This window comes from Salminus brasiliensis, chromosome 6 (genome assembly GCF_030463535.1).
Source record: "Salminus brasiliensis chromosome 6, fSalBra1.hap2, whole genome shotgun sequence".
Classification (NCBI taxonomy): Eukaryota; Metazoa; Chordata; class Actinopteri; order Characiformes; family Bryconidae; genus Salminus; species Salminus brasiliensis.
In genome coordinates, this window is record NC_132883.1 from 33,688,209 (window position 1) to 33,714,610 (window position 26,402).

The following is a 26,402-nucleotide window of genomic DNA, read 5'->3' on the forward strand; positions in this document are numbered from 1 at the left end:
GTTACCTGGTATGAGCGTCCCTGCAGGTATGATGCAAACCATCGCCATGCAGAGCCGGTAATTCCAAGGCCAGCAAGGATACTGTGTGCTTTACAGTGTTATTCACAGAATAGCAGTAAGCAACACTATACAGATTTAATATTGTGCAACCACAGCAGTGTACACATGAGTAATGGTGCGGTAATGCAGTGACTGTAGGATAAGAGTGATAATAAGTTATCTGTAGAATCTATGGCCTGTAGCTGATGATGGTGATCAGCTGTTGATGAAGGTGATGGCCTGAGGGTAAAAACTGTGCTTGTGTCTGACAGTCTTAGTGGATGATCCTATTTAGATGATCCAGCAGCATTCGTCAGAAAAATGTGCACAGGAATAAATAATCAGGGTTGTTTACCATAGGGAGCAAATGCAGAAATGCTAAAAAAAATACCCACTTATTTTAGCCATCTAGCCATTTATCTAATTTAGACCCAACATTTCTAATTTGGACATGACGCTGACTAGAGAATAAAAACATGGCTTTAAAGGCAATTTATGCAAACCCATTAGCTTACCATGAATCTACCTTTAATGACTTACATTAGCTAAATGAACATGCTGACAGGCACTCGCCACAAACCATACAAGTAAGAGGTTTAGGTTTAATATGGAGTTATCTTGATTGTTATTCTAAAATGACAAAATTCAATGAAAAGAGTACAACAGTAAATATTTAGCTTAGTTAGCAGGCCAGCTACATGCTTCCTCAGGTTGGAAGTTGATTTGTGGAAAGTCTTATCGCAAGTTAAAAACATGAAGTTACTATCATGCAATTACACTTAAAAATGTACAGTAGTCATTGAAGAAATGTATTTATGTAGTATTGGTTTCTAAGTAGTGGTAAGTTTATATGGTCAGTTATATCCTCAGATGGAGGATGTCCAACATCCCTCTATAGACTGGAGGTAGGTGTTTCTAATAAAGTGTCCAGTGAGTGTACATGCATTAGTAATTTTACGGCTGTGTTCTACAGCTTTTCTGGCTTTCGTCGTGTGACAGCCTTTGTCTGACGGTCCCGTTTCTGTTAGAGTGTGACTTGTGTGAGTGTGAAGTGTGTGTGTGAAGCAAAAGTTATTTTGAAAGTTTCCCATCATATGAATTTTTTATTAATGGCAGCTGGTGTGTTCATAAGCTTGCAGAAATGAATGTGTGTGCGTGGATGCAGGTGCGAGAGAAAAAGAGAGAAAGAGAGGGAGAAAGAAAGAGAGATAGAGAGACAGAGTGATAACAGTATGCACTGATGCTTGTTGGTGACAGGCGGTGGAAATTGCCAGCCTTGTTGCGCTAACATTTGCTGTCAGATTCTGTTCTGGCTGAGTGGCATTGCCTTCTTTTCTATAACTCGGTTGTGAGCGCTGCTCCAGGATGTTGTGTTTCACATCTGCACAGGCCTGTATGTGTTTTGGAGTCTGCATATGTGCACTGGGAAAAAAAGAGGTGGTACTAGGTCAACACCTGCATTTGCAGTCAGTTAGCTCTTAGGAGTCACAGTCATAGGCCAGAACAAAATCACTGATGGTTCACTGGAAGTAAATAGGAGGTGCATATATTGGCACAGCATGCAGACGGACGAAAAATAACTTCATGCCTCATGCCTACACAATCTGGCCCATATTGCATGACCACACATTTTACCACAGGGAGCAAAGCCAAGAGCAGATTTTCGCCATCTTGATTCAAAGTGTACATTTTTAGCTTAATGTTGTTCTGCATGTGAGAATAACCAAGAGACAAAGAATGTGAGAGGTTTGGAAAGATCTGATGTGTATGTTTATTGCTTGTCTGAAGTGTTCAAATGTAGGACCATGCTGACTGATTTCCTTCGGAAAAAGCTAAATGTAGTTTTTCCTCCAAGTTGATGAATGACTAGAAAGACGGAATTCTCTACCATGATAAATTGACCTGTTTTTCATAAAAATTGAGGTTTAATTGTATGGTCCATGCTGGGCCATACATTTAGTGACATACACTATACACTATATAGTCTAAACATGCCCTATGATAAACTATGAATGAATATATAAGGTACTGTAATATGGCAAAACTATGCCAGAGATTGCTGCTAATACCTGCTGAGGTTCATTTTCTACATGTTCACATTCTTGTGCACTCCTGTGGGCAAATGAACAATAACAAGGTATGTAGGCATCCAATATTAATTATTTGCCATATGTGATTTATGGCAATAAGCAAAACAGTTGTGTCCAACACACACTAACTTCACATAGACGTACAATAGACTTTTGGAGCAAACACATTTTTTGCCACATATTTAGGATTGGTGAGATTGGAGATTGGTGAGAAGTCCTGTGTTTGTCAGCTATGTTGGCCTAGCATCAGCCGTTGTAAACTAAAGAAGCACACATCACGGCTGATTGATTGCACCCGGGGAAAGTAATCAATTTACATTTAAATAGGATAAATAGTACAAATATTACAAATAGTTTAGCGTTCTATTTTAAAGAACAGACTTACCCAGATGTATGAACTAAAGGAGACTTAAAAACACAGCAAATCAAATTAACACAGACTTTAGCCTTTCTGAAGATTCTGAAGTAGACATGTTCATGTTGTGACATGCGATTTGTATTGTAATTTATACTGTCCAGGCTGCTTAGCATGTTCTTTTGCAAATGGCGCCTTCCACCCGGTGCGCTTTTATCTCAGGTAAATAATTAATGAGGGATCAAATCTTAACCTGCGTTTCTGTCCCTCTCTTCCTCTCTTTCTTTCTCTGCACACATTCACACCACTCACAACTCCCCCACACATTTCAGTATCAAGGACAGGAGCGATTATCACAGAGAAATCAGGAGTGGAGGAGAGATAATAGAGCTTTTAGTTAAGCAGCTGGGTGCTGGATCATTAAAGCTGGTTTACTGGTATCAGTGTCTAATTGTGATAGTGATATAGAGGTGTAGCTGTATTGAAAGTGTAGGAGTCCTCATATGTTCGGACACCAAATCTGTACGGAATATGGGACAATTATTACTATTAGTTGATAATAATCAAGTCTTTGTAATAATGGAGTCTTTCAGTGCTGAATATAAGTCGATACTGATCTGATGTTTTTAAAAATAATGCAGCTACACAGTTTAGATAAGATGTGCTGCTAATAGATACTGTATTTTTAAAAACAGTTTACATAATGATACATTGTGGACGGATTAGTTTTAGTTTAGTGACTTTTCTGAAAATTTTATTGTGTGTTAGTCCAGTAGTCTAGTCTGACTCACCTCCCTGACCATTCACCCAGTTCATCTGAGACTGCCATTGAATTACTTTGTGTGGTACACACTCTGGACTGATATTGATTGTTTTTTGTCAGCCTCCTCTTGGTTCTGGATGCACTCTACAGTACTGGTTCAAAAGCAAAGGGAGGCGTGTAGTTCTGCCGCTGGTAAAACCATGTGTTTCAGCCATAGTTTCAGATATTATTATGTTTTCATGTTCCACTGTAAAATCTTTCCACACTGCAGACTCAAAACTCCTTTATTTACCTTCTGCAAACGTCCACACTGCTGCCAGCTAGGAATAAAATGTCCATTAATGATGCCTTGAGAACACCAGATGGTGCTCTGAACACCAAAAATCACAACCGGACTGGTAATAAAATAGCCAAAACCCGATCCTTTAAAATATGACTGGATTGGCCCTGATCCTAATCCACTGGATTGTATTGGGACATCCCTAATTTATATGTTATTATATTATTATTATATTAATAAATGGCACGGTGGCCGTGCAGGTAGTAAATGTGTCACATAGCCCCAGTTTCTTGGAGTTGACACACTGTATGTGTGTGTTCTCCTCATGTCTGTTTCCTCTGGTTACTCTGGTTTATTCCCACGTCCCAAAACTACACATAGTAGATGAATTTTCCATCATAGTTGATAAAAAGATATGAGTGAATGGTGCCCTGCCTTATGGTGTCCAGTGAAGGACTGTTGCCCTGTCCAGGGGTTGTTCCTGCTTTGTGCCCAAAGATTCTGGGTGGAGAGATGAATAATTCAGTTCAGTGACTGAGTTCATTCAGAACAATGCCGAACTGGCCAAGCCTTTGTAAAGTTTGTCCGTGGAGAACCCCACGGGCGCTAAAAGACAGGTTTTAACTTGCCCCTAGTCTAGTGTATTCCAACTGTGACACAAACTTCTACACAGAAGGAAGATTTTCTGATAACTGTCTGATAACGCCAATTACTTAGCGCAATGCTAGCTATTGTGGCATTGCGGGCAGATAACGCTCTTCTCCATTCGCTGTCCACTGATGTTATGGTAGTAGAGATTCAATAATATGCAGGGGCACTGGTAACAGTGTGTAATAAGGGAGTTCTTGCTGTTGCGTAGGGGTGTAACAATTTTTTTTATAAACTTGAGTATTGCAATATTATGTTTTGCAATACTGCATTGATTCTCAAAAACACAGTATTGATTTTAATCAGTGTTTTTAATCCTGCAAGTTCTTTTACTTAGAGTTTATGAATGTGATGGTGTTTTTCATACTATGACAGTCATTTTAATATGTGATTTAAACAAAATCACAATGAATCAGCATACAATACAATACAAAGAATCTTGCATACAGTATCTTAATGTATCACAATATATTGACTCATAAACCCTGTATCATGATTCATTGTTTTGCCAGGCTCTTGCCAATATGCTGATTCTCCTAGACTGTTTTGACCAAGTACACTCATGACTCATGGCAAAAAAAAGGTGGCACAGGCTATAAAGTAGTAACTGCATTTGGGTTGAAAGTGGAAAAACATTTTTCAGACTGTTAATGGTCTTTAGGTAGGTGTAGTTGAGTTTTCCCAAAAGCATCTTAAACCAGATATCATCATAAGATGGTACAGTGATCACTGAGTACTCTGTAATAGCGCTGATGACCTTATTGTTATGATGCTTTTGGGACAAAGTGTGTGTGTATGTGTGTAGGAAGAAGAGAGAAATGGAAAGTGAGAGTATGAGAGGTAACTGGGAACGCCAGAGAGATAAGCTGATTTGATAAGTGTTGAAAAGTTCAGGCAGTAAAATGCTGACTCCACTTTCTGTCATGTCCTGTGTTTCACATTTCTCTCTCCCTCTCTCCCTCTCTCTCTCTCTCACACACACATACACACACACCGACACACCTTTTCTGGTTCCCCCTTGGGAAAGATAGAGATCTAATTAAGACACACCCCTCTGCTGTGATCCAGACATAATGGCAAGATTTTCTCCCATCCGTTTTGTCTGTCTGACAAATATTAGACTTTTAAATCCATCTGGCCGTCACTGAAAATAGCAGACAGTCCATACGGTCATACAGACTTTGCCATTGTATACTTAGGTCTGTCACATAAGCACACAATGCTAACTGTGAAACTTTCCCTTAACCTTACATTACTGCTTCTGGAATATAAATATGTCATACTTGCTCATGACATTAGATTGATGAATGGAAATAGGCTGAATACTGCAAGTTCCTTATATATTAGGTATGATTATTAACTATTAACAGTACCTTTCCCCATTTGAACTGTTAATGTAGCATTTGTTTGTCATACAAACTTTATGACAGCTTCTAACTATGTGAAGGGTGCTCTATAAATTGTTAATTATTATTGTTGTTGTTAAGTTAAATTTTGCATTCCTTTTTTTTCTTCTAAAAGTATTTGTGTATGTGTGTGTTTCCACAGGTCCAGGAGTGGCTTTGTCTAAACTGTCAGATGCAGAGAGCGCTAGGGATGGACATGACCACGCCTCGCTCCAAGAGCCAACAGCAGATACACTCTCCCTCCCACCAACCTAAACCGGATCCCATACCCCCCCACTCCCAGCCCTCTACTCAACCCAAGCCGCAACCTCACCCACAACCTCACCCACAACCTCACCCTCAACCTCAACCTCAAACCCAGCATCATCCCCACACCCAGCCACATTCTAAACTCCAACCCCAAGCTCAACCTCAAGCCTCCCCAGGCCTTCAAAGAAAAGCAGGGCCTACTAGTCCTTACCAGACTGGGCCTCAAGCAGGCCCTAAACCTCAAACAGGCCCTGCAGCCCAAACTGGACCTTCACAAATGGGATACCCACATCTAGGAACCCAATCAGGGCCGCAAGCTCCCCAGAGTCAACATGGGGAATTTAGTCAGAGAGGTCCAGGTGGGATGGCCCAGGCTGGAACCCGTATCCCTCACCCTGGAGCCGTGCCATTACCTGGCCTTGCCAAGGCCCCATCGCAGCCGGACCTTGGTCGAGGTTCTCCGGTTCACCATGGAGGCCGGCCTGACCAGATCCGGAGCGCTGGGAGTTCCCCGGCTCGCCGACCTGCCTCTGTCCACGAGACCCCTGCTCCTCCTCAGGATGGTCTGACCAAGCTGTTTGGCTTTGGGGCATCCCTGCTGAACCAGGCTAGCACGTTAATTTCTGTGGATCCACTCCCTGGAAGTGGACCCTCGCCTCAACCCCCATCTGCCCGTCAACAACAAGGCACACAGGGCCCCAGAGTGCTGTTCAGTGATGCTAGTTCTAGTGCTAAGGCTACAACAGGCCCTGTTGGTGGAGTCAAACCAGGCTTTCCACAAGGTCCTCACGCCCCTCCACAGAAACAGCCTCAGCAACAACACCCACCTCAGCAACAGCATCCGCCTCAGCAACAGTCGTTGCCGCATCATCAAAAGGCGCCACAGCAGCAGCAACAGCAGCAACAGCAGCAGCAGTCGCCAGCGCGTCATCAAAAGGCGCCACAGCAGACACAGCAACAGTCTCCACTGAAGCAGGTTCAGCCAGTGAGCCAGAAGCCTAAGGTCAACTGCCCATTGTGTAAGACTGAACTTAACATTGGATCCAGTGAGCCTCCCAATTACAACTCCTGCACCCAGTGCCACACACAAGTCTGCAATCTCTGCGGCTTCAACCCAACACCACACCTTGTGGAGGTAAGACCCACACACACAGATGGGAAACCATCTCTCACTGTGCTACCACTTCACACATCAACTTTTTTGTAAATTCTGGCGATATTCTGGCGAGACATTTCTAGTGAACTCCTACCTTAGCCTCAACTGCATTCCCCACTCTTACAACTTAGTAATCATACAGCCAGTTTGCACAGTTTCTGAAATATAGTTAGGCTTACTTATTAGAATAATAATATCTGGACGTAATAAAAGTCATGCAGTTTAAGAAGTTAACCATTAGAAGCTGTTTCTTGCTCAAGACAAATTAGCATGATGATAATTAGGGTATTTTATAAATGATTTTAGAGTGAAGTGGAAAAAAAGAAATAAAATCTGCAGAAAAATAATTGTAAAAAATATTGAGCCCTTTGTATCAAGTGATTTGTATCGAGTAATTTAAAAGCTGTAAATAAATGTATAGAGTGGATTGATATAGGTATAAGTAAAGTTATGTAAACACCCACAAAAGTTATTGCTGTCATTTTGCTATTCAAAGTGTAGCAAACATAACAACATAATTCAAGCTAGTAGTTTAGATTTTTGTTGTCACTGAATGTAGTGAATTATTTTTGAAAACACATTAGTGAGTTGTGGGCCAGAATGCTTTTAACAAGTTTAAGTACTACATTAGTTGCGAAGGATTTTTGGAAATACTTGTAATTTTCAGAATGTTTTTAGGTATGAGGTTATAAAGTTACAAACATTTTTGGAAACCCACCCCTCGTAAGTAGTGTTTCAACATTTCTGTTGGGCGTTCAACAAAACACCTATGGTTTTAGCTCAGCTATTTTTCAAAAATAATACATTTCTCTGAGGCTGCAGAGAAAAAAGCTTTTTCTTCCTCGGTTACTTCAGTATTAACATTAATCGGAAAGCACATCTGTAATATTGATCCCTGGTATCAAAACTTTAAAATCTACAATTTTTGTATTATCTTAGATTCCATTGAACTATGAGTAGTTGATAACTATGGCTTAATAAAAGTTAATTGAGAACAGTTCATTCATTCAGCTCATAGACTTACAGCCAGATCCTTGTTTCATTCTTTCTTGTTTAATGTGCACACACATACAAAGCCATAATTCTTAATCATGTGCAATCCAAGTACACAGTTCATTTTACTTGCAATTATTCTGTACCAGAATATTTAATTTGCATTATTTAAACCCAAGCAAAAGAAGCTATTTGGGCCTATTTGCTATGTTTGTGTGTGTGGTTCATGTAGAGTCCTGTGTGGGTGTGCAGGGTCAGTGCTTCTGAGAGAGGGAGACATCCAAGTGTTAATATTCATTGGTATGCAGCAGTGTTGTTCTCACACTGGTAAAGCAGGTCTCTGAAGCACATTGGCTCTGTGCTGGTTTAAGAGTTTCAACTGATAAGACCGCAAGGGGAACGGAATATTGATGATGCATACACTACTTTAGAAGACAGCAGCAGAGGCTTTAGAGGCGGATTGAGGGACGGATGGATGAAGTCGTTTAAACATAGCTTTGACATGTTCTAAAAAGGAAGGTCAACATACAATGTGGCCTCTTTTTATATGCTAATTGTTAGCATCATATGTACCTGAAATCATACATATGTGTATTTTAGTAAGATTAATTTTCATATACAACAGTCATTAGTACTAGATATACAAATGTAATTTTTTCTATTACGTTCCTCTGTTGCGAGCATTTTACCCAAAACGAGACTCTAAAGGTGGCCAAAACTACGTAGACGCAATACTTTGCTTGATTATTTTTCTATGCTGATGTAAACATTCCCTATTTGAGCATGACAGTAAAGACTGCAGAGCTATGAAATAATTGAAAAACTAGTTAAACAATCTGTATAGTCCTAATTTTATTTGTCACATATGTTGTGAAGAATTTGATATTTATTTCTCATATATATATATATATATATATATATATATATATATATATATAAAAAATATTCCTCCTGTGCTTTGATGCAGCTTTACACACTCTGGGCATTCTTTTAAGCAGCTTCATGCATATCCTCCTGGGATCCTTATCCAACAGGCCTGAAAAAGCTACATATGCTTAATGTGATACATGAGTACTTGCTAGCATCCTAAAAAGTGTATCAAAATAAATTCACAAACCAATGGGTTCTCTTATATTATGTGTCCCAGAAACAGTATTCAAGTATTTTTGAATTTGGTAATAATACCCTTAAGATTTTGAAAAACACATTATTCAAGTGGGGTCCAACTTGCAGTGTTAAGGAGCATTTGTTTAACTGTATAATGTTCTCTCATTAGTACAGCCTTTGGTTTATTGTGTCTATAACATGCTTAGTCACTGAATTCATATAAATGTATCCAGAACCTATTTGGCAAAACAATCTTGTGCTCCCAAATTAGCCTTTCACTTTAGTCTTTGTAAAATAAAGGTGGATTTATTGGTTTGCTATGAGTACCATGACTGAGATTGATACAGTTATTTCATTCCATTTTTAGACAGCAAATTGACTTCAACAGTCCTGACTGTGCCCTCTTATGTCTTCTTGTGAGCTTTAGAAATTCTTATGAACTTCAGAAATTATAGAAATCTTGACCTGGTTCAACCTGGTATCTTTGTAATATAAGTATAATTGTTAGAACTCGATGAAGAGGCTTTGTGCAAGTCCAAAATTTCTTCTCAATTTCTTCTCAAAATGTGTAGCTCAATCAGTGGAAATAAAGCGCAACAAATGACAACATTAAAAACACCATCTTATGATGCTAAATGGGTTGTGTACATTTCCGTTGTTCATAATCAAAGGCAGAACCTTCCAGCCCATTAGCAAATGGACCAACTGTAAATATCTTGTCTCCAACAATCAATCAGCTTATTTTTACTATCGATGGACCAGTTCTTGATTTTAGTTCATGCTGAAATTTTGAGAGGTGCTGATGAAGTTGAAAAATGAAAGAAGAAGAAGAAGAAGAAGAAGAAGAAGAAGAAAAAGGTCAGAATGATGGCAATGTCTAAGCTAGTGAGACTCCATTGTTGGAAACCAGGGAGCATCCCAACAGGTGGAATTAGTCACAGTTATTGTGATAGAATTGGTTACAGTTTAAGATTAAATATCCAGTTGGCCTTTTTCAGAGATGTCCGGCATCGTGGATTTGGAAAGTTCACACCCCAGCAGCATTTATATGAGATGGTGACAATGAAAATTGATGAGTTCATGGGGTGAGATTGGACTATTTTTCCTCTTAAACGTCTACGTCTCTACTAAAACAGAGAGATATGAAAGATAAACTGACTTTTAAAATAAAGATAAAATGACTATTTCAAGTTTCAGTGCTTATTTCTCCATATGTATCACATTTGGTGTAAGTTTTAAGAAAGTATAGTGATCATCTTAGATGATAAAAGATGGTTTATTGATCATGGTTCCTAGTATCTTGAGATCAGAGAGAGAACAGGTCAGGGCCATGACCATAAATGATGCTAACAATTTAGCATTTCATTGTTATGACTTCATTCACTTCAGCATTAGCAAATTCTAGATACTAGCAACCTAGTAGCTGTGAACCATGTCTGTATTTTTGGATAAAGATATCCTTCAGGTGCAGATGTGGGTTTCCACAAGGGTTATGATGGGCTATAAGTAGGTTCTCAAAAAACAAATTAGGCAAACTGAAAGAGAGACAGCGAAAGTAGACAATAAGAGAGACGAAAAGAGAAAGAGACGAATGAAAGATTTACACCCTGTAGAAGGGGTAGGCATTCAGAGCAAGAGCATTACTTCTCAAAAAGGACAGCCATGGTGCGCAGAGTGCCAAAGAGCTTCACGCATCACTGAATGGAGGAGAGAGTGATAGGGAAAGAAAGAAAAGGAGGGAGAAAGAAAGAAAGAAAGAAGGGAATTGGGCGGAATATAAAAATGCCTCTTTAGAATCTCAGAAGGGCCTCAAGCTCCTCTTCGGTCATATACTGCACACAATACAAGACACATAAAAACAGACATTCCTGAGAGAAAGCAAGAGAGATAGGTAAGGTCTGTGGTGAAGAATGTAATGAAAAAGAACACCAGGCTTTCATGAAATGAAAGATGAGTGAGAGAGAAGGTGTGGATGTGGGTGAAAAATACCAGTGTGGGCTCCAAAATCATCAGAAAGGCCTCTTGTGCTTTAAAAGGAATCCAAAAAATAATGCTGTTGTTTGTCCATTTCCTTGCTGGCAGAGATATTTTTTGGCAAGAGATCATCTCCTTCAAGCCAAGTTTGCTTTTACAGAAGACAGCAACATCAGCAGAAGACAGACTGAGAGAACATGAAAGATATATATATATATATATATATATAGAGAGAGAGAGAGAGAGAGAGAGAAAGAGAAAAAGAAAGAGAGAGAGGGAGGGAGTTGGAGAGGAGAGCGGCTGGAAGAGAGAGAGAGCAGCTTAAATGTCATGTGTTTATGAAACATATCCTCTACTGAATTATTGATTTGCAACTTTTTTGTATATATGTAACACACAAGACACAGTGCTATCGCATACCCACATGCAGCACACATATGATTCTAAGTCTTTGAACTGTAATTTAAATGTGTGTGTGTGTGTGTGTGTGTGTGTTCACAATAAAAATATACAGCAAATACAATATAAAAATCCACTGAATCCACAAGTAGTTGAATAGACAAGATATGTTTGCAATCCAAATTTAGCTCCTTTATGGGGATACTATGGGGATAGCATTGCTAACAAACACTGCAAATCAATAGTCAAGTGTTTTCCCTAAATACATGCCCTAATACATTCCCTAAATCTTTTGCTACTGCCATTGGAAATTTAGGATTTAGCACTTTTAGCTAATGCTCACGATTGTGGGGATATGTGTATTTGGAAAACATGCCATCATGTCATCTTGCCAAAAAATGCATTATATTGAGTTTTAGGTTGTGAATTACCGGCGAAAGCTTACAAAAGTTGCATAGTACAGCCTTGTTTTAACAATAACGCAAATACTGTCATTATTTTTTGTTATTATCCCAGTCTGACCAGATAGCGTTGCTGTCCTGTAATTGTGTCCTGTAGGTGCAAAGTGTGGTTAGCAAGCTGAAGAGTGTGAAGCAACTTGCTTCCACTTGCTTACTCGGGTTTGGCTTCCTGGGTAAAACCATAACTCAGTGCTTTCTCTTATGATGGTGGTTAGCTCAGGTTTTTTAATGGTTTCCAGATTTTGGTTGGAAGTTATTGTTACATTTGTTTGTTTGCTTAATGTACTCATTTAACCCTTGGAGTCTATGAACGTGCCGGCACGTCAAACCAAACGTTTCTTGATGTTTCTATTAATATATTTTATAAATACAGAAATATGGTATATTTCCTGAATCTGTAGAGCCTGCCCTTTAGATTGTATCTATTGGCAGGCCGGCTGTGACTCACATCCGGAGTTGGGTTGACATACTCGTCTCTGCCTATTGGCTTGTCTAACTGGTGGATTTGTGTGCCTGTTTGCCCCTCATCTGTAATCAGAGAATTCAAGCATCCATTACATTTGTGTGTAAAACTGTCCAAACTCATCTTCTGCCTCTCACTTTTTATAAACCATTTTATTCAAACATTAGTTTACTTATTTGATGCTAAGACTCAGGCAAACTGATTTGAAGCACCAAGACAATTTGTCAGCATGTTTAAAAAACAAATAAACTTATGTTGTTTTTATAGGAATCTGACTTAAACTTTTCAGGTTTAGGGTCGGAGTATCTCGTCACATGTAAATATTATCTTATACGTAAGTGCTTGGAAAGGTGGATGTAAGAAGATAAGAGTCCATTTTAGCAGAGAACCTCAGCCAGAGGACGGCCGTTTTGTTTTGTCACGCATGAAACATTAAATGAGGTTACAAAGGGAGACACAGATGACGCAGGCCTTTGCAGTGCACTACAAGAGGGCCTGTGACACAGAATGAATCACACACATATGCACACACACACACATATACACACACACCTTTTTCATGTCCTTCCCCCACAGCCTGTTTGAATAAAAAAGAGCTAGTGGGCAACATACTCTGGATGATGGACCCATCAAAAACAGACTCAGCCACAGCATTGCAAATGGCTGTATTTTTGCTGTATATACAGTATACACTGCAATCTTAATCAGAAATGCATACATTAAAAAAGCGGCTTAAAGATCAAAGCTTATGGAAGAAAGTGAAATAGGCCATCAGAAGCTGAGTCAGAGCAGAACTCAATAAGATACCAGATTAATGTGCAATCAGACTTCACTGATTATTTGGAATACATCAAACATTAATGGCAGGTAGAAATTGCAATCTCCAACAAATAATGCCCCCACAGGACAGAATGAATTGAGTGATTTGTTTATATGAATGTGTGTATGTACTAAATCAGACTGTGTACAGGACAGTTGTGTTCATGGCATGCAGGTGTCCTTTCCTGGAGTGAGGACTATGTATGTGTACTAAATGAGTGTTCTATATAAGCCTCATTGGGTGATTGGTATGATGGAGCACCCATTTATGAATTAAACGTTGCAATGCATTATTGGTCTTTTCCAAAATATAAAAATATCACATATTTTAATGTTTAATATGTATTTATTTTATAGTGTACAAATTAGTCTATGCTAATTGACCATCAATAACTTATTTTTTTGTAGCACTAACTATATAGTAATAGCACAGATGTTAGCATATTAGATTTATATGACAGCTTATATGACACTGCAGATGATGCAGTAGTGGTGCACACATTTGTTTTTTGTGTCAGTTATCAACAAATGTGTCAGTTATCTTATATTTCTAAACATCATTCTAATGTAAAGATAGGGAAGAGGCAAACATTTTTTTCAGGACAGTATCATATTAGGAGCTAATATACAGTTGTGAATTTTGCTCATGGATTACTTTATTTCTGACTAAGGAAAGTAGTTCAAAATAGCTTTCTAAATGTGAGCTTCAAGAAAGGTGTAAACGGGTTCAGTGGTGTTTATAAAAGCCACATTTTCATTCCCAAATTGATGCCCAAAGACCTCAGCTTAAAATACCATGAAAGCTGTGCTTTAGCCAGCTCCTCAGAAACACTTTCAAGTAATGACCCAGCACGCAAAGGGGCTTTTATACAAGCACCACGGCCTCTGCAGCTGGAGAAAGTACAAAAGCAGCGGCCTAATGGGATACACAGCTCTAGGTGAAGCACTGTGAAACCAGGACGCAGCCTTTTGTAGTTTTTTTTTTGCCATCAAGTGTTTTCTGACATCGAGGTTACATCATTGGAGTCAATAAAATAAGCTCAGGAGCACAGTGTGCATTGATATGATTCTTTTCTCTTTCATGATGAGACAAAGATGTACAATGTACTGTCCAAAACCAGTGAAGTCTACTTCTAATCCAGACCACGGAAAAAGTAGGCTATGAGGGAAAATTCAGTAGTTTATTTAAACACAAAAAAGGTATACAGTAACAGTAAATGGTAAACTTGTCCTTTAGCAGAATATATCAAGTTGGACTTAATTAAATTATGGCTAACATTGTTTGAAAAGTTGGAAAAAATAAAAAAAAAACTCCAAATAAAATATTTATGAACAAAATTTACAGCTTATAGAGCTGTTTCTGAATGATCTTGAGGCAGGTCTGTTTAGGTGGGGTTGAGGTTCTTTCTTCTACAGTGGGGGATTCAACATTGCAGACAGTGTTGCACGATCAGTTCACATAATTATTCACAGTATATTTTGTCCTGGAGTCTCCAAACAATTGCATGCAACTACAATTCAGGCAAAAAGGTCCATATGCCCACTGTACTATGTATGTATGTATGCACTACTAAAAAAAGGCATTAGTTATCAACGACAAAGCGACAAAGGTTAAGTAAGCTTTGAAAATGGATGCAAACAATTTACAATTTACAAACCTTTTGTCAGTATAACATCAGTGTTGGGATAGGCTGTGTTACTGCATTCTCCGCTGAAGTATTTAGACGGACTGCTAACATATTGTCTAGAAAAAGACACTTAATAACCCAGAGTAAGGAAATAATCAAGTTAGGAATTTAACTTGAATATTAGTCTCATTATTTCTCCTAGACACAATCAAGTCCTGTTTGAAACTACTGTGGGACTTTTTTTCTGGGCCAATTTTCTCCTGAGAAACAACCCTTGGGTGTTCTCACTGTGATCAGAATAATATCTCACAGGAAGCTGAATTTCTTTTTGGTCAGACTGATCTCACTCTAGTCTCATCTGACTAAGATTCATGTGAGATAAGTGTAGCTTGTTTCTTTTAAAGCTCTCTTCTACATCTCAGAGACATTTATGTCTGAGCAGAAGAAAGGCTCATGTATTTTTTGACTGTACACGCAGTTCTGTGGAAAAAAATAATAACACTATAAAGTACCAATAAAGAAAATCTAACTGTAAATAAACAAGCAAACAAATTGAAAATCAAGCAAGCAAATGAATAAATATATAATTGTGTGTGAGTAATGGACAATACATAGGCTATGAAGGTGCTTGGACCCCAATCATTGCCTCTGAGAGCTGGCGTAAAGGTTATTTTCATTGCGTAAGAAAGCCTTCATTAATTATAGGATGGATGAGGAGGGTCTTTTCCTGCTGAGATGAAGGGGAGATATCATCTGGGTGACTACCATGGAGAAGATGAAGACCGTGAAAGGTCAATGGCAGCAGAGACGTAACATTTCCGTATATTCTCTACATGTTCTAGAGCATGGAGAAAATGATGGTTCTTCTGACATAGTCTATTTAAGCTTTTTTTGTTTTGTCTTCTATTGACACTTGGCTGGATTCTAGACTATGGAGTAAGTGCAAAACAAACCCTCTCAACACTGGTGGCACACATTGGGAAAAATGCAGAAATCAAAAATGAATGAGTCAAGACAATTGAAATGATGAATTTTGCAAACCAGTAAAAACATTCAGAATTATATAAAGTACACTTACTGTATAGGTAGCCAACATACCTATTCATCATCGGCCAGTTTCTGACCACTGGACCACACTTAAAAACATATTGAACAACGAACAGCTGATGAAGGGCCAACAGGCCAACAGAAGAGGGCCAAATTGTACATTTGTAGGATTCAGTCTCTAACTGTACACCTGTAAGATGCTCAAGAAGTTGCTGGTGAATATTATATAATAGAATAGAATATAATAGGAACTGTAGGCTGTGCAGTGAGTGGAGTTCGGTTCTGTGACGTAGCAGCGTTCACGGCTCAATTTATTCATTTCTTGCTTTATTTTTTTTTTCGAACTGTTGTATAAAAGCAATGGAACATGCACTGTTATTTTTATTGTATAAATACAACATTCACATTCTGCTTGTGTCTGCTTTATCACATAATGCACTCCCTCTTGTGTTCTAGTACTTTGATATATTATAATATAACATAATGCTGATCAATATGATTTAAAATCAATATCCTGATTAAATTAACATTTTACCTCAATTATGAATAATGATGGATTATATAAGCTGCTTGAGTTGTACAGTTGGCTTGATGTTTGAGTTTTCCTTCATGTTGCTTCCATGTTGCAGACTGGACAGGGTGGAGTCAAGTTACTACACAGACGGTAGTATGCTTGAGAGGGGACAATACACAAACACAGTGAGGATGATATATAAATATATTTAATATAATATAATATAGTATAATATAATGCAAACATTCATTCTTGAAGTACTGCAGAGCAATCATGGAGAGGGGGTCATTATGTCTGTTAGTGTTTGAGTGTATATACTCAAATCAATACATGGACAGAGGATTTCCATCTGTCATGTAGGAGGATTATGGGCTGCTAAAAACCAATTAGTTCACTAGAGAGCACTCTTAGTGCACTTGGCCATAGTCACATAGTGTAAGATGCAGTACAGGAATAATCTGCAGTATAAGTTTGCAGTTTAGGAATCACTGTAAAAAGTGATGTACAGCTTTCTGAGTTATCTCTATATCAGTGGAGAAGAGGACAGAGCAGATGAGCAGCAGAACAGGAAAAAGAAGAGAGTACTAAAAGTGCAAAACATACAATTGCTCATACATTGTTACTTTTAGTTTAAAATAAAGGGTATTGAGGGTGTTAAAGAGTTTATCCTGCTTTTGTTAAAGTAACTGCCTCTACTGTCCAGGAGAGGCTGGCTTTCTACTAGATTTTGGAGTATTGCTGCAAGGCTATTAGTGAGGTCAGGATGTTGGATGATCACTGGCCTATCTCATCCAACCGTACTGCCCTAATATAATATAGTACAAAGTAAAACATGCATTCTTGAAGTGCTGCAGAGCAAAATGGGGTGTGTGTGTGTGTGTGGGGGGGGGGTCTGTTAGTGTTCCTGTCAGTACATTAATCCAAAGAACACAGTTCCAGTACTCCACAGCTCAATGTTGGAGAGTTTTTACCACATACCTGGCATTAGGTATGGTGCCAGTAGGTCCATGTTTATTTGCTCCATTCTACTGGTAATCTGTCTCTACACTGACTATATGAAGCTGTGTGTGTATGTGCATTTGCACATCTGTGTCAGCAATGGGTGCAACTTAAAGTAGCTGAATGCATTCACTAGGGGGGTGTCCACAAACATTTCAACATTTAGTGTAACTCACAACACGTCTTCTTCTTCTGTCCAGATATTGGTCATGTCTGCCTGTCTGTCAGTATTTAAAATCCCCACTGCGTTATTCACCGCTCATACTCTTTGATTCCATCAGAAGCTGTTTTCAGCTCGTTTAACAGTGCTAATTGCAAGTTGCATTTTTGGCACATACATCTGCAGAGTGAATGAATTTTGGAAAGCAGAGCGTCTCGCTGCCTTGATAAACAGACTAGGAAGAAAGAGAGAAAATGACAAGCAGGCACAATTGCTTGCAGCCTGATGTATGAGCTGCGTGATGTCTCTCTGATTTTAAGTCTCATTTACAAGTTCTCTGGAAAAACTTTGAGTTACTTGCTACTAAAGGTCTAAGAAATTACTCTCAATTCAAAAGTTTGCTTTAAAGCATATTTAAAATTAGATGTACATTTATATTCAGTCTGAAGTTCTCAGTTAAGTGTACCTATTGAAATTAGTGATCTGTACTGATCTGTAACTTCAGTCCCTGGAGTTTCAGAGATAGAGAAATGAAATGCTTCCAAATGTGATGTATGAGTCACCTTACAATGAGAGAAACAGAAAGAGAGAGGATGATAAAAATACTTCTTGTCTTAATGGATGATCTGATTATGCACTTAAGCTTATCTGTTGTTCATCAATAAAAGAAATGCCAGCAACCATCTGTTCCTTTTCTGTTTTAGCAGACTGGCGGAAGGAAAATGACAGAAGCAGCAACAAAAGAAAACTCAGTGCAGTTATAAAAAGAGATCACAAACATCAGACATAAGGTCTTTGGAAAGATGGGTTTGGAACTACGTAGATCTAATAAAACTTCTAACATCTGTGCTGCTATATTTTGATAGTATTTGTGAAAATAATAGTTCTTATTAATATTATAAGTTCTTTATAATTATAATTTACACAATGGAGACTTAAACATTAACTTCTCACTATTTATCCAGCAGTTTGAAAAAAGAAAAAAAGTTGTTACAGTGATGCATATTAGAATACATTGTATGTGATTTAATGCCACAATATTTTCTGAATATCTCCTGGAATTGGACTATTTTCAAATTTCTGAATTCAGAATTTCTTAATTTTAGCTATATTTATTTGATAAATTCATGGATTATTGTCAAGCCAGTATTATATCACAGCAGTTGCTGGGTTCTGTTCAGTAGAAGTGTAAAGTATTTGGTGGTTGAGGTGGGCTTAACCCAGCGAAGCACTGATGAAGGTAATGAAATACCTAGCTGATTACTCCAGTGAAGAGGTTGTTATGTCATGGATGATTAGAATAGGAGTAAAGGGAATGGGCTGGGCCCTATGTGTGACCTCAAGTATAAGATGCAGGATTTTCTCTTTTCATGTGGTATATAATTTATTATTAACTGCGTAATAACTGCTAATTATTGAAATAATGAGTTCAATGAGTAATGTTCTCATATCCAGGGCAGGGCAACAGGACAGGCCATTTAAGACTGTATATATCAAGAGCAGGACATGGAACTGAATATGGGAGAGACAAATGAAAACCAAATTATGATATATATGCTATATATAAATAAAATATACATAACATTTATAACTTATATTCTTGATGTGTAATGGGTGTCAAACATTTTAGGAATAATTATAGCTGTATTCGTCAATCTGAACGCATCTAAAATAAATATATTTTCCATCATTTAAAATCCTCTGAAGTAACTAATTAAGAGACCATAATTAGCTCTATTTTATGGATGTTCTGTTCTGTGTGCAAAAAACTTTCAATCATATTGCACTGGACACATCATAAAATTGTGGAATTGATGTGCAATTAAATATTTTCTTTTTTCAAGAGCTGAACCTTGAATTGAATATGAAACAAAATAGGGAGCCAACTTATATTTTTATAACTTACAGTCTTGATGAAAAATGGTAGTTGACATTTGAGCGACATTTGCTGATGTATTCATCATCCTTGATGCATCAAAAAATATTATATTTATTTAAATATTCTATTTATTCTATTCAGTTATTATTCTATTTAGTTATCCCTATTCCATATTCTTTATTCTATTCTATATGTTTCCATTATCACCTTATGTTAAGCATAGGAAGCTGAACGTTTACATCCTTCATGCTGTCTCTAAAGTCAGAGTCCCTTCACCTTGTCTGGAGTCCATTGGGCCTTCAAGACTTTAACTTATTCATCAACCTAAATCCTACTGCCACATTTTTAGACTAGATCAAATATTTAAGACCAGAATCTGTGAGACGCGGGAGCACCGCAGAGGTAAATTATGCATCTGCAGGTTGAAACGGAACACGTGGACCCAAAGTTAAAAGAAGTGGTGGGCAGTTTTTAAGTAAGCGCAGCAAATTTGCTTACTGAGACTTTTTTGAACATACAGTCCGTAGAAGGCTAAACATTAGGGCCGGCCATGCAGTTCACTGTCGAATGTCCCCATGTCTTGTCAGATGAATTTTAATAATTATAGTGAAAAGCAGATAATTTTGTCATGTCTGCAGTCTTGAAGTGTGTAAGTGGGTGAAATACGCAAGTCCAACCTCCTTATGTGCTGACATGAATTAGCTGTCTGGCAGTTACCATCTGGGATTAACAATGTAATGTAACATGACAAAATGTGCCTTATAATGATAAATACAGTGGAATAACAGGAGATCTTAGATTTGTGCCATAGAAAGACCTTGGAATGAGTGTACAAATTCATTCTTTTATACCATAATGGTTGTGAGGTTGCACAAGATTATATAAATATATATTTGTGTTATGAGACTGTTAGTATAGGCTGAGGCCCGGTCCATATGAATCTGAATATTTTTTAAATATTATAAAATCTTCTTCTCTTGCAGCATTTCTGAAAATCTGTCTGTACCAGAATGAAAAAACACTATAAAATGCTCACATGATTATGCCAGCCCAGCAGGGGCCCAAATACTGTTTGATGTCAAATTCCTCAAGAAGCGTAATGCCCAAAACAGACCTGAATGCAGCCCAAAGATGAAGCAGGTTTTCTAGCAACAAAGAATTTCTCAATATGTGTTGTTCAAAAAGCAGGGATTCTAAATCCCTCTGCTCACACAAGTTTAAAACCTGATTTGTACAGAAAAAAATAATAAAAAAAAGTCAATTTCCACCTTGGAAATCTGTTTGCAGTCGCCTAAACGCTGGGTTAGCGTAAACAGGAGGTAAAAAGTAAAAACAAATATCTGGATATGTTTGGTCGAGGCTGAAGTTTTTAGTAATGTAATCTTACCCTGCCTTACAGTACTTTCAAGCACCCATGACTGATTAATTTCCTATTTTTATAGAAAGTTTAAGTGTCATTTCTTTCCCACAGTAAAATGGATGTTTTTTTTTTTATTTCAAGCGATATGAACTACTGAGCTAGTGTTTGCATAGTGAAAATTTTTTAATTGTCAAGCCTACCTGGTTTCGGCCTAAAGCAAATTTTTTTCGGACAAGGCCGGTCCTGCGCATTGGAAACTGGACCGTGATTAATTTATTTCCCCTGTGAGTTTCTAATTATGTCAGTAGTTAATCTAAAATGTTAGGCCTTCAGTTCTACCCATGATGTCCTAACCAATTATCTATATAAGTAGATCTTACTGAGAAAAAAAAATCTGGACAATTTCCTGCTTAGTCTTTCACAAATCTAACCATTTGTTGCCAAACAAAACTTAACAGTTGAAAAAGACAAGTACTTCGGTAATTCAAAAGTTTAGAAACAAGCATTATTTTATTGCAAAAAAAATAATTAAACATTCTGTTTTTCAACCTCATGGTCAAGCACAATTTAAGAACATATTTGTGGGTAGTTCAATTAACCAACTTGATAGCCATATATCAAAACCAAAGATGCAGCCGAATAAGTAAGTAAGTAAGTACATATAATTCATATTTCAAATATTTAGAAAAAACACAAGAAATTTGATCTACCTCACATTTTGCTCACCACTTTTGAGATGCACCTGCAGCTCTGTTTATCATTCTGGACACATATACATATTCTTTTTTTTTTGGATTTTCTACAAATTACTTGACACAATAACCTGTGAAGGCCCACTTGCTCACATGAGCATATTAGGTTCATCAGACATGCTTCTTTGCAAACAACTGGCTTAAAATGTAATGAAAACATTAATTTCAAAATATTGTTATGTTAGCATACACACGGCAGTTTAATGGCAACCAAAAGAATTGTCAAACATCAGGGATTGAGAGAGCGCATCAGAATCACTGCACAGATTTTTTATTTTGTGTTACCTTTCATCGTTCTCACACAGTGTGGAGGCTACCTAGAGGCAGGTTCAGTAATACATGGACCTGATATACTCTGTATAGAGAACCGTATCATTCGTCTATGATGTATAACCCAGAAGCAGAGTGCACTGAAAAGCTGTTGAAAGTCCAAAGATGTTGAAATAGTGAAAGTTGGATTTCACTCTACAAGCTGAATACGTGGGATTAATATCTGATGCTGTTTTGAGCGTCTCCTGCATTGTACCTTATTGACCATGTATTCCCTTTTACACTCTATCACTGCAGCCCCTGCTGGCCTCATCCAGCAACAACAAGAAAAATATGTTGAGGGGCAGGAGAGATACATTCTGCTGTCCATTCCCCTTACTCTAACATTGCTTTAGAAAAGGCCAGCATACAGTATGATGTGTTGACATGAAGCAAATGTATAGTCATCATTTACCCTTGTCATCAGTGTTTGAGAAAATGTGTTTGTCTAGGGGACACAAATAAAGTTGATGACTATCATGGTGTGATGGACATTGAGTGGGATAGAACATATTTCTGGATTGAAATAGATTTTCCACTGAAGTATGCATGGTTGCGTGGCAGTCGGGCAGATTCTGTTTGTATTAGGAACACAGATGAGGTTTTTTAGAAACTCTGAAAGTGCCATCTCCTGGCCAGCCTTAGGAATACTGCCTACATATTTTTTTCTGATGGGTGGGAAATGGGAATGACTAAATTGGGGAGAAAATTGGAACACCCTCCCCACTCTGGTCTGATTGGCTGTCCTGTATTGTGCCTTTTTCAAATAGCAATCTGGGCTGAAATGCCCCCGCTATAACTTCAGTCTGAATGGACAGAGTTATAAACAGCTGTAGTCCGAATAGTTTTTTTATCTTATTTTTCTTAAGAACGTTTGCATAGCAATTTTTATTTTATCTTTATTATGTCAGAAGAAATTAATAGCATTTACAGTCAAAAAGCAGTACAAAAGCAGTTGATTTTCTAAGGGAAAATAGGTGAGCAAATCCTTGACAGGAATCAAACCTAAATATGCCTGTTTCTGCACATTTTAGAGCATACATCCTATTTATTTTCTTAAATTTAACATGTTGGCGGGGAAAAACATTGTATTTATGTGTCATTCCATGTTTTTCAGTAGGTTAAACTAAGCAAAGGAACAATAAATATGCCTTAGAATGTGCAGAAATGTGCAAAAGTGTATGTGAAAAATTAGGGGTGTCCTAATTTGCACTGTATGTAAATTACATGTTTTCTGATTAGCTGCCCTGTGCTGTAAGTCATTAGATACCCATTACTGCTACATGCAGTGATTATCTATTAATATCCGAACAGTAGGGAGTAATAGGGGTAAAAAGAATTATCTGATTTATTTAATTTGTAGTGGATGTTTTTAGTGCCACAAGAAGATCTATTACAAAACCTACTAATAAACCTACCTATAGTAAAATTACATCAATCATTTATTACAGGACAACTACGTACCTAATATTGTGTAGGTGACAATTGTTTCCCTTTGAGGCTTTGAGGCTTTGCAAGACTTCTGAAGGTGTCCTGTGGTATCTTGCACCAAGATATTAGCAACAGATCCTTTAAATCCTGTAAGTTATAAAGAGGGGCTTCCATGGATCACATCAATGAGACCTAGGCGTCCACAACCCTGTCACCGGTTCGGCTGTTGTCTTTCTTTGGACCATTTTTGGTAGCTACTAACTACAGCATACCAGGAACACCCCCAAGACCTGCCATTTTATAAATGTTTTGACCCAGTGGTCTAGCCATTACAATTTAGTCCTTGTCAAAGAGCCTCAGATTCTTATGCTTGCCCATTTTTTCAACACATCACCTTCAAGAACTGAATTTCACTTGCTGCCATTAATGCATATACCACCCCCTGACAGGTGCCACTGTAACAAGATGATCACGTAAATCACTTTACCTTTCAATGGGTTTAATACTATAGCTCATTGCTGTATTTCAGTGGGGATTAGTGGGGATTGTATTTTGATACCATCCTATCCACATAGAAGACATAAAAACACCTAATAAACGCTACAAAATATCCTGCTTGTCTTCTTGCTCTTCTTATAGGACCACTAAATGAGAATCTCTCTACTCCTTCTCTCTCTGTGGTCAGGCTCAGAATTATGTTTTCCTGCCACTGCTGCTCTCCGCCTCCCAGTTGCAAGCTTTAAGTAGGTCATCCAGGAAAGAAGCAGGTGCCTCTGGAGCCAAAATGGAGCCTCTAGTGAGGCAATCAGAGCCGGGATGAAATCGAATGGAGCAAGTTGCCGTATAGAGTGACTAGTGGAGCATCATTGTGAGGGTGTAAGAAGCTGACTGTAAGTAAAATGTGATGTGATTTTGTCTGGAGGATAGTGCCGCACTAGTCATAAAAGCAGTGTATCCTTAGTCAGTAATGCTAATGGTGCTAATAATGAACAAAAAAAGACTACCCACCAATTGGCATTATAAGAATTATGTCATGCTAATTGATGGATACTAGCTTCCAATCATTTTTCAGCAAAACTAGCATGTATGGTTGAGCTATTCCTTTATTTTGCTTGTAACAGGTATTGTTAACAGAGATCTATACAACGTGAGGGAAGCTAACAGTCTAGAGTGTATGCGTGTGTGTATGAGGCAGTGTGTTTTTTATGCAGCAGCAGGTGTAGAGAAAACGACAAGGACCTCCCTTCCTGAGTCATTACCCAGACAAATGACTAAAATGAGTCAGTACTCTCCCTCTCTCGCGCGCGCACACGTTCCTCCTCTCATCTTATCTCGCTCCCTTTCTGTCCATCTTGTTCTCCTCTGTCCTCATTTCCTGTTCCATTGTCTCTTTCAGTTATTGTCTTGCGTTCTCTCCCAATTTTTCATCTGTCCATTCCTTTCATTCTTTTCATGCAGTTAAAATTACCAGTGCTGCACTCGACTGCTGCAGAGTTAAAGGATGTGCCAGCAGTTTTGCACAATATTGTTGTGAAATGCTCAGCATTCTGAGTTGCATGGTGATGTAGAAATCATATGTTAACAGGAGCTTATTATATTATCCTTGTTTGTCATTTACCTATGATCATAAGCGTCCACATGGTACAGTCTTAGGTAGGCCTGGTATAAAGTAGGGCATTTAGCATATATGAAAGATATTGTAGCTGTACTGCATAAACCTTTGTCAGTTTGGATTTTTTGCGCAATCCTTACTTTCTTTAATTGATGAGTGGATCAATAGATATGCTTCAAAACAAGTCACATGTTACAAAACAATTACCTTGCAAAATCCTCCATCTAAACATGTTACTTTGTTTGATCAGTAAGCAGACACCATACAGAGCAATTAACATTCAGCATATGCAGAGAAATACTGCTCTTACAAAGCTATTAGCTTTATTATTTTTATTATTAGCTAGAAAAGTGTTAGTATGTTGGGGATCAGTTAGCATACAATGGAACAGTTAAGATACTGCCCTCAAAATTCAGTTAGCATGTGGCATATAGAGAAATACTGCATCTATTTTAGGGTGGGGAAGGGGGGGGGGGGGTCAGTAAGCTTGATTAAAGAGTATGTCGAAGACATAGGCTATCACAGCCTGACACAGCAACTAGAAGCTAACAAATTAGAAAGGTACACAGGAGGCCAACTGGCAAACAGACAGTGATGTTTAAAGGCTCTTTGTCATGAGAATGTACTTTGCATTCCAATTTAATTAAACCAAAAGAATGACTATGTCAGACTATTTAAAGATTTGCTACAGACTGAGCACTTCCTGAACTCAGCCTTGAACAGGCATCCATCCAAGTTGCATTTCAAATGCCTATTTGGCTGCCACCCGGCTCTGCTTCTCATGTGCATAAATCCATATTAAATTATATGACTGTACTTTCATTTACTTACTTGTTTTATTTACTCTCTAATGCCTGTCATATGTAGCATGATTTGTGAGTGACCAAAAAAACAAATTTAATAAAGCGAAACACCTATAAATCTATGCTGATTATGAGCTCCTACAGGAAGAAACCCTAATTTTTTGTTTTTAACAATATTTATGTATTTAATACACAAAGTTGCCCATTGAACATGGATGAGTTTAAACAGCTTCAGTCTAACTCAAGTCTGACATTGCAAATATTCAGCTATGGCATGGAACTAACCTTTAGCGTTTCTGCCAGTCACAAAGATGAGAGCTAACAGTAGCAGAAGCAAATTGGCCAGTTCTGGTGACATCCACTGCAACATACTGTATACTACTATACAATGTACTGCAGTTGACTTCCCAAACACTGAAACCCTAAGAGAGTTGACTAATATGAGACTAGGGTGAGAAACTGGAAATGAAAATGAAAAGCAGAAATCAAGACTACACTGCCAAAATGTAGTTCCATTTCTTAAATGTTAATAATAAATATTGCTTTACATTTCATCTTAGTATAAGTCATTTGCCTTTTCCCACTCTTGGATTTCGTCTCGACTTGGATTTTAGCACAGATTTTCACCTTTTTATCCGCCCTATTATCCACCCTGAGGGGCCGACAAGGTCAATGACCCCTCTAAACTCTTTTATCTTAGGCAGTT

The 26,402-nt window shown here is 38.0% G+C and overlaps 1 protein-coding gene across 6 annotated transcripts in view; it reads left to right on the top strand.

The window, feature by feature from the left end:
- The window catches only part of bsna (bassoon presynaptic cytomatrix protein a), a 135,266-nt gene that overhangs the window by 47,523 nt on the left and 61,341 nt on the right, over nt 1-26,402 (top strand). For all 6 annotated transcript variants that reach the window (XM_072682111.1, XM_072682113.1, XM_072682112.1 and 3 more), the window contains exon 3: nt 5,724-6,965. In XM_072682111.1, coding sequence (XP_072538212.1) covers nt 5,724-6,965 — 1,242 coding nt within the window. The remainder of the gene's footprint in view (nt 1-5,723; nt 6,966-26,402) is intronic.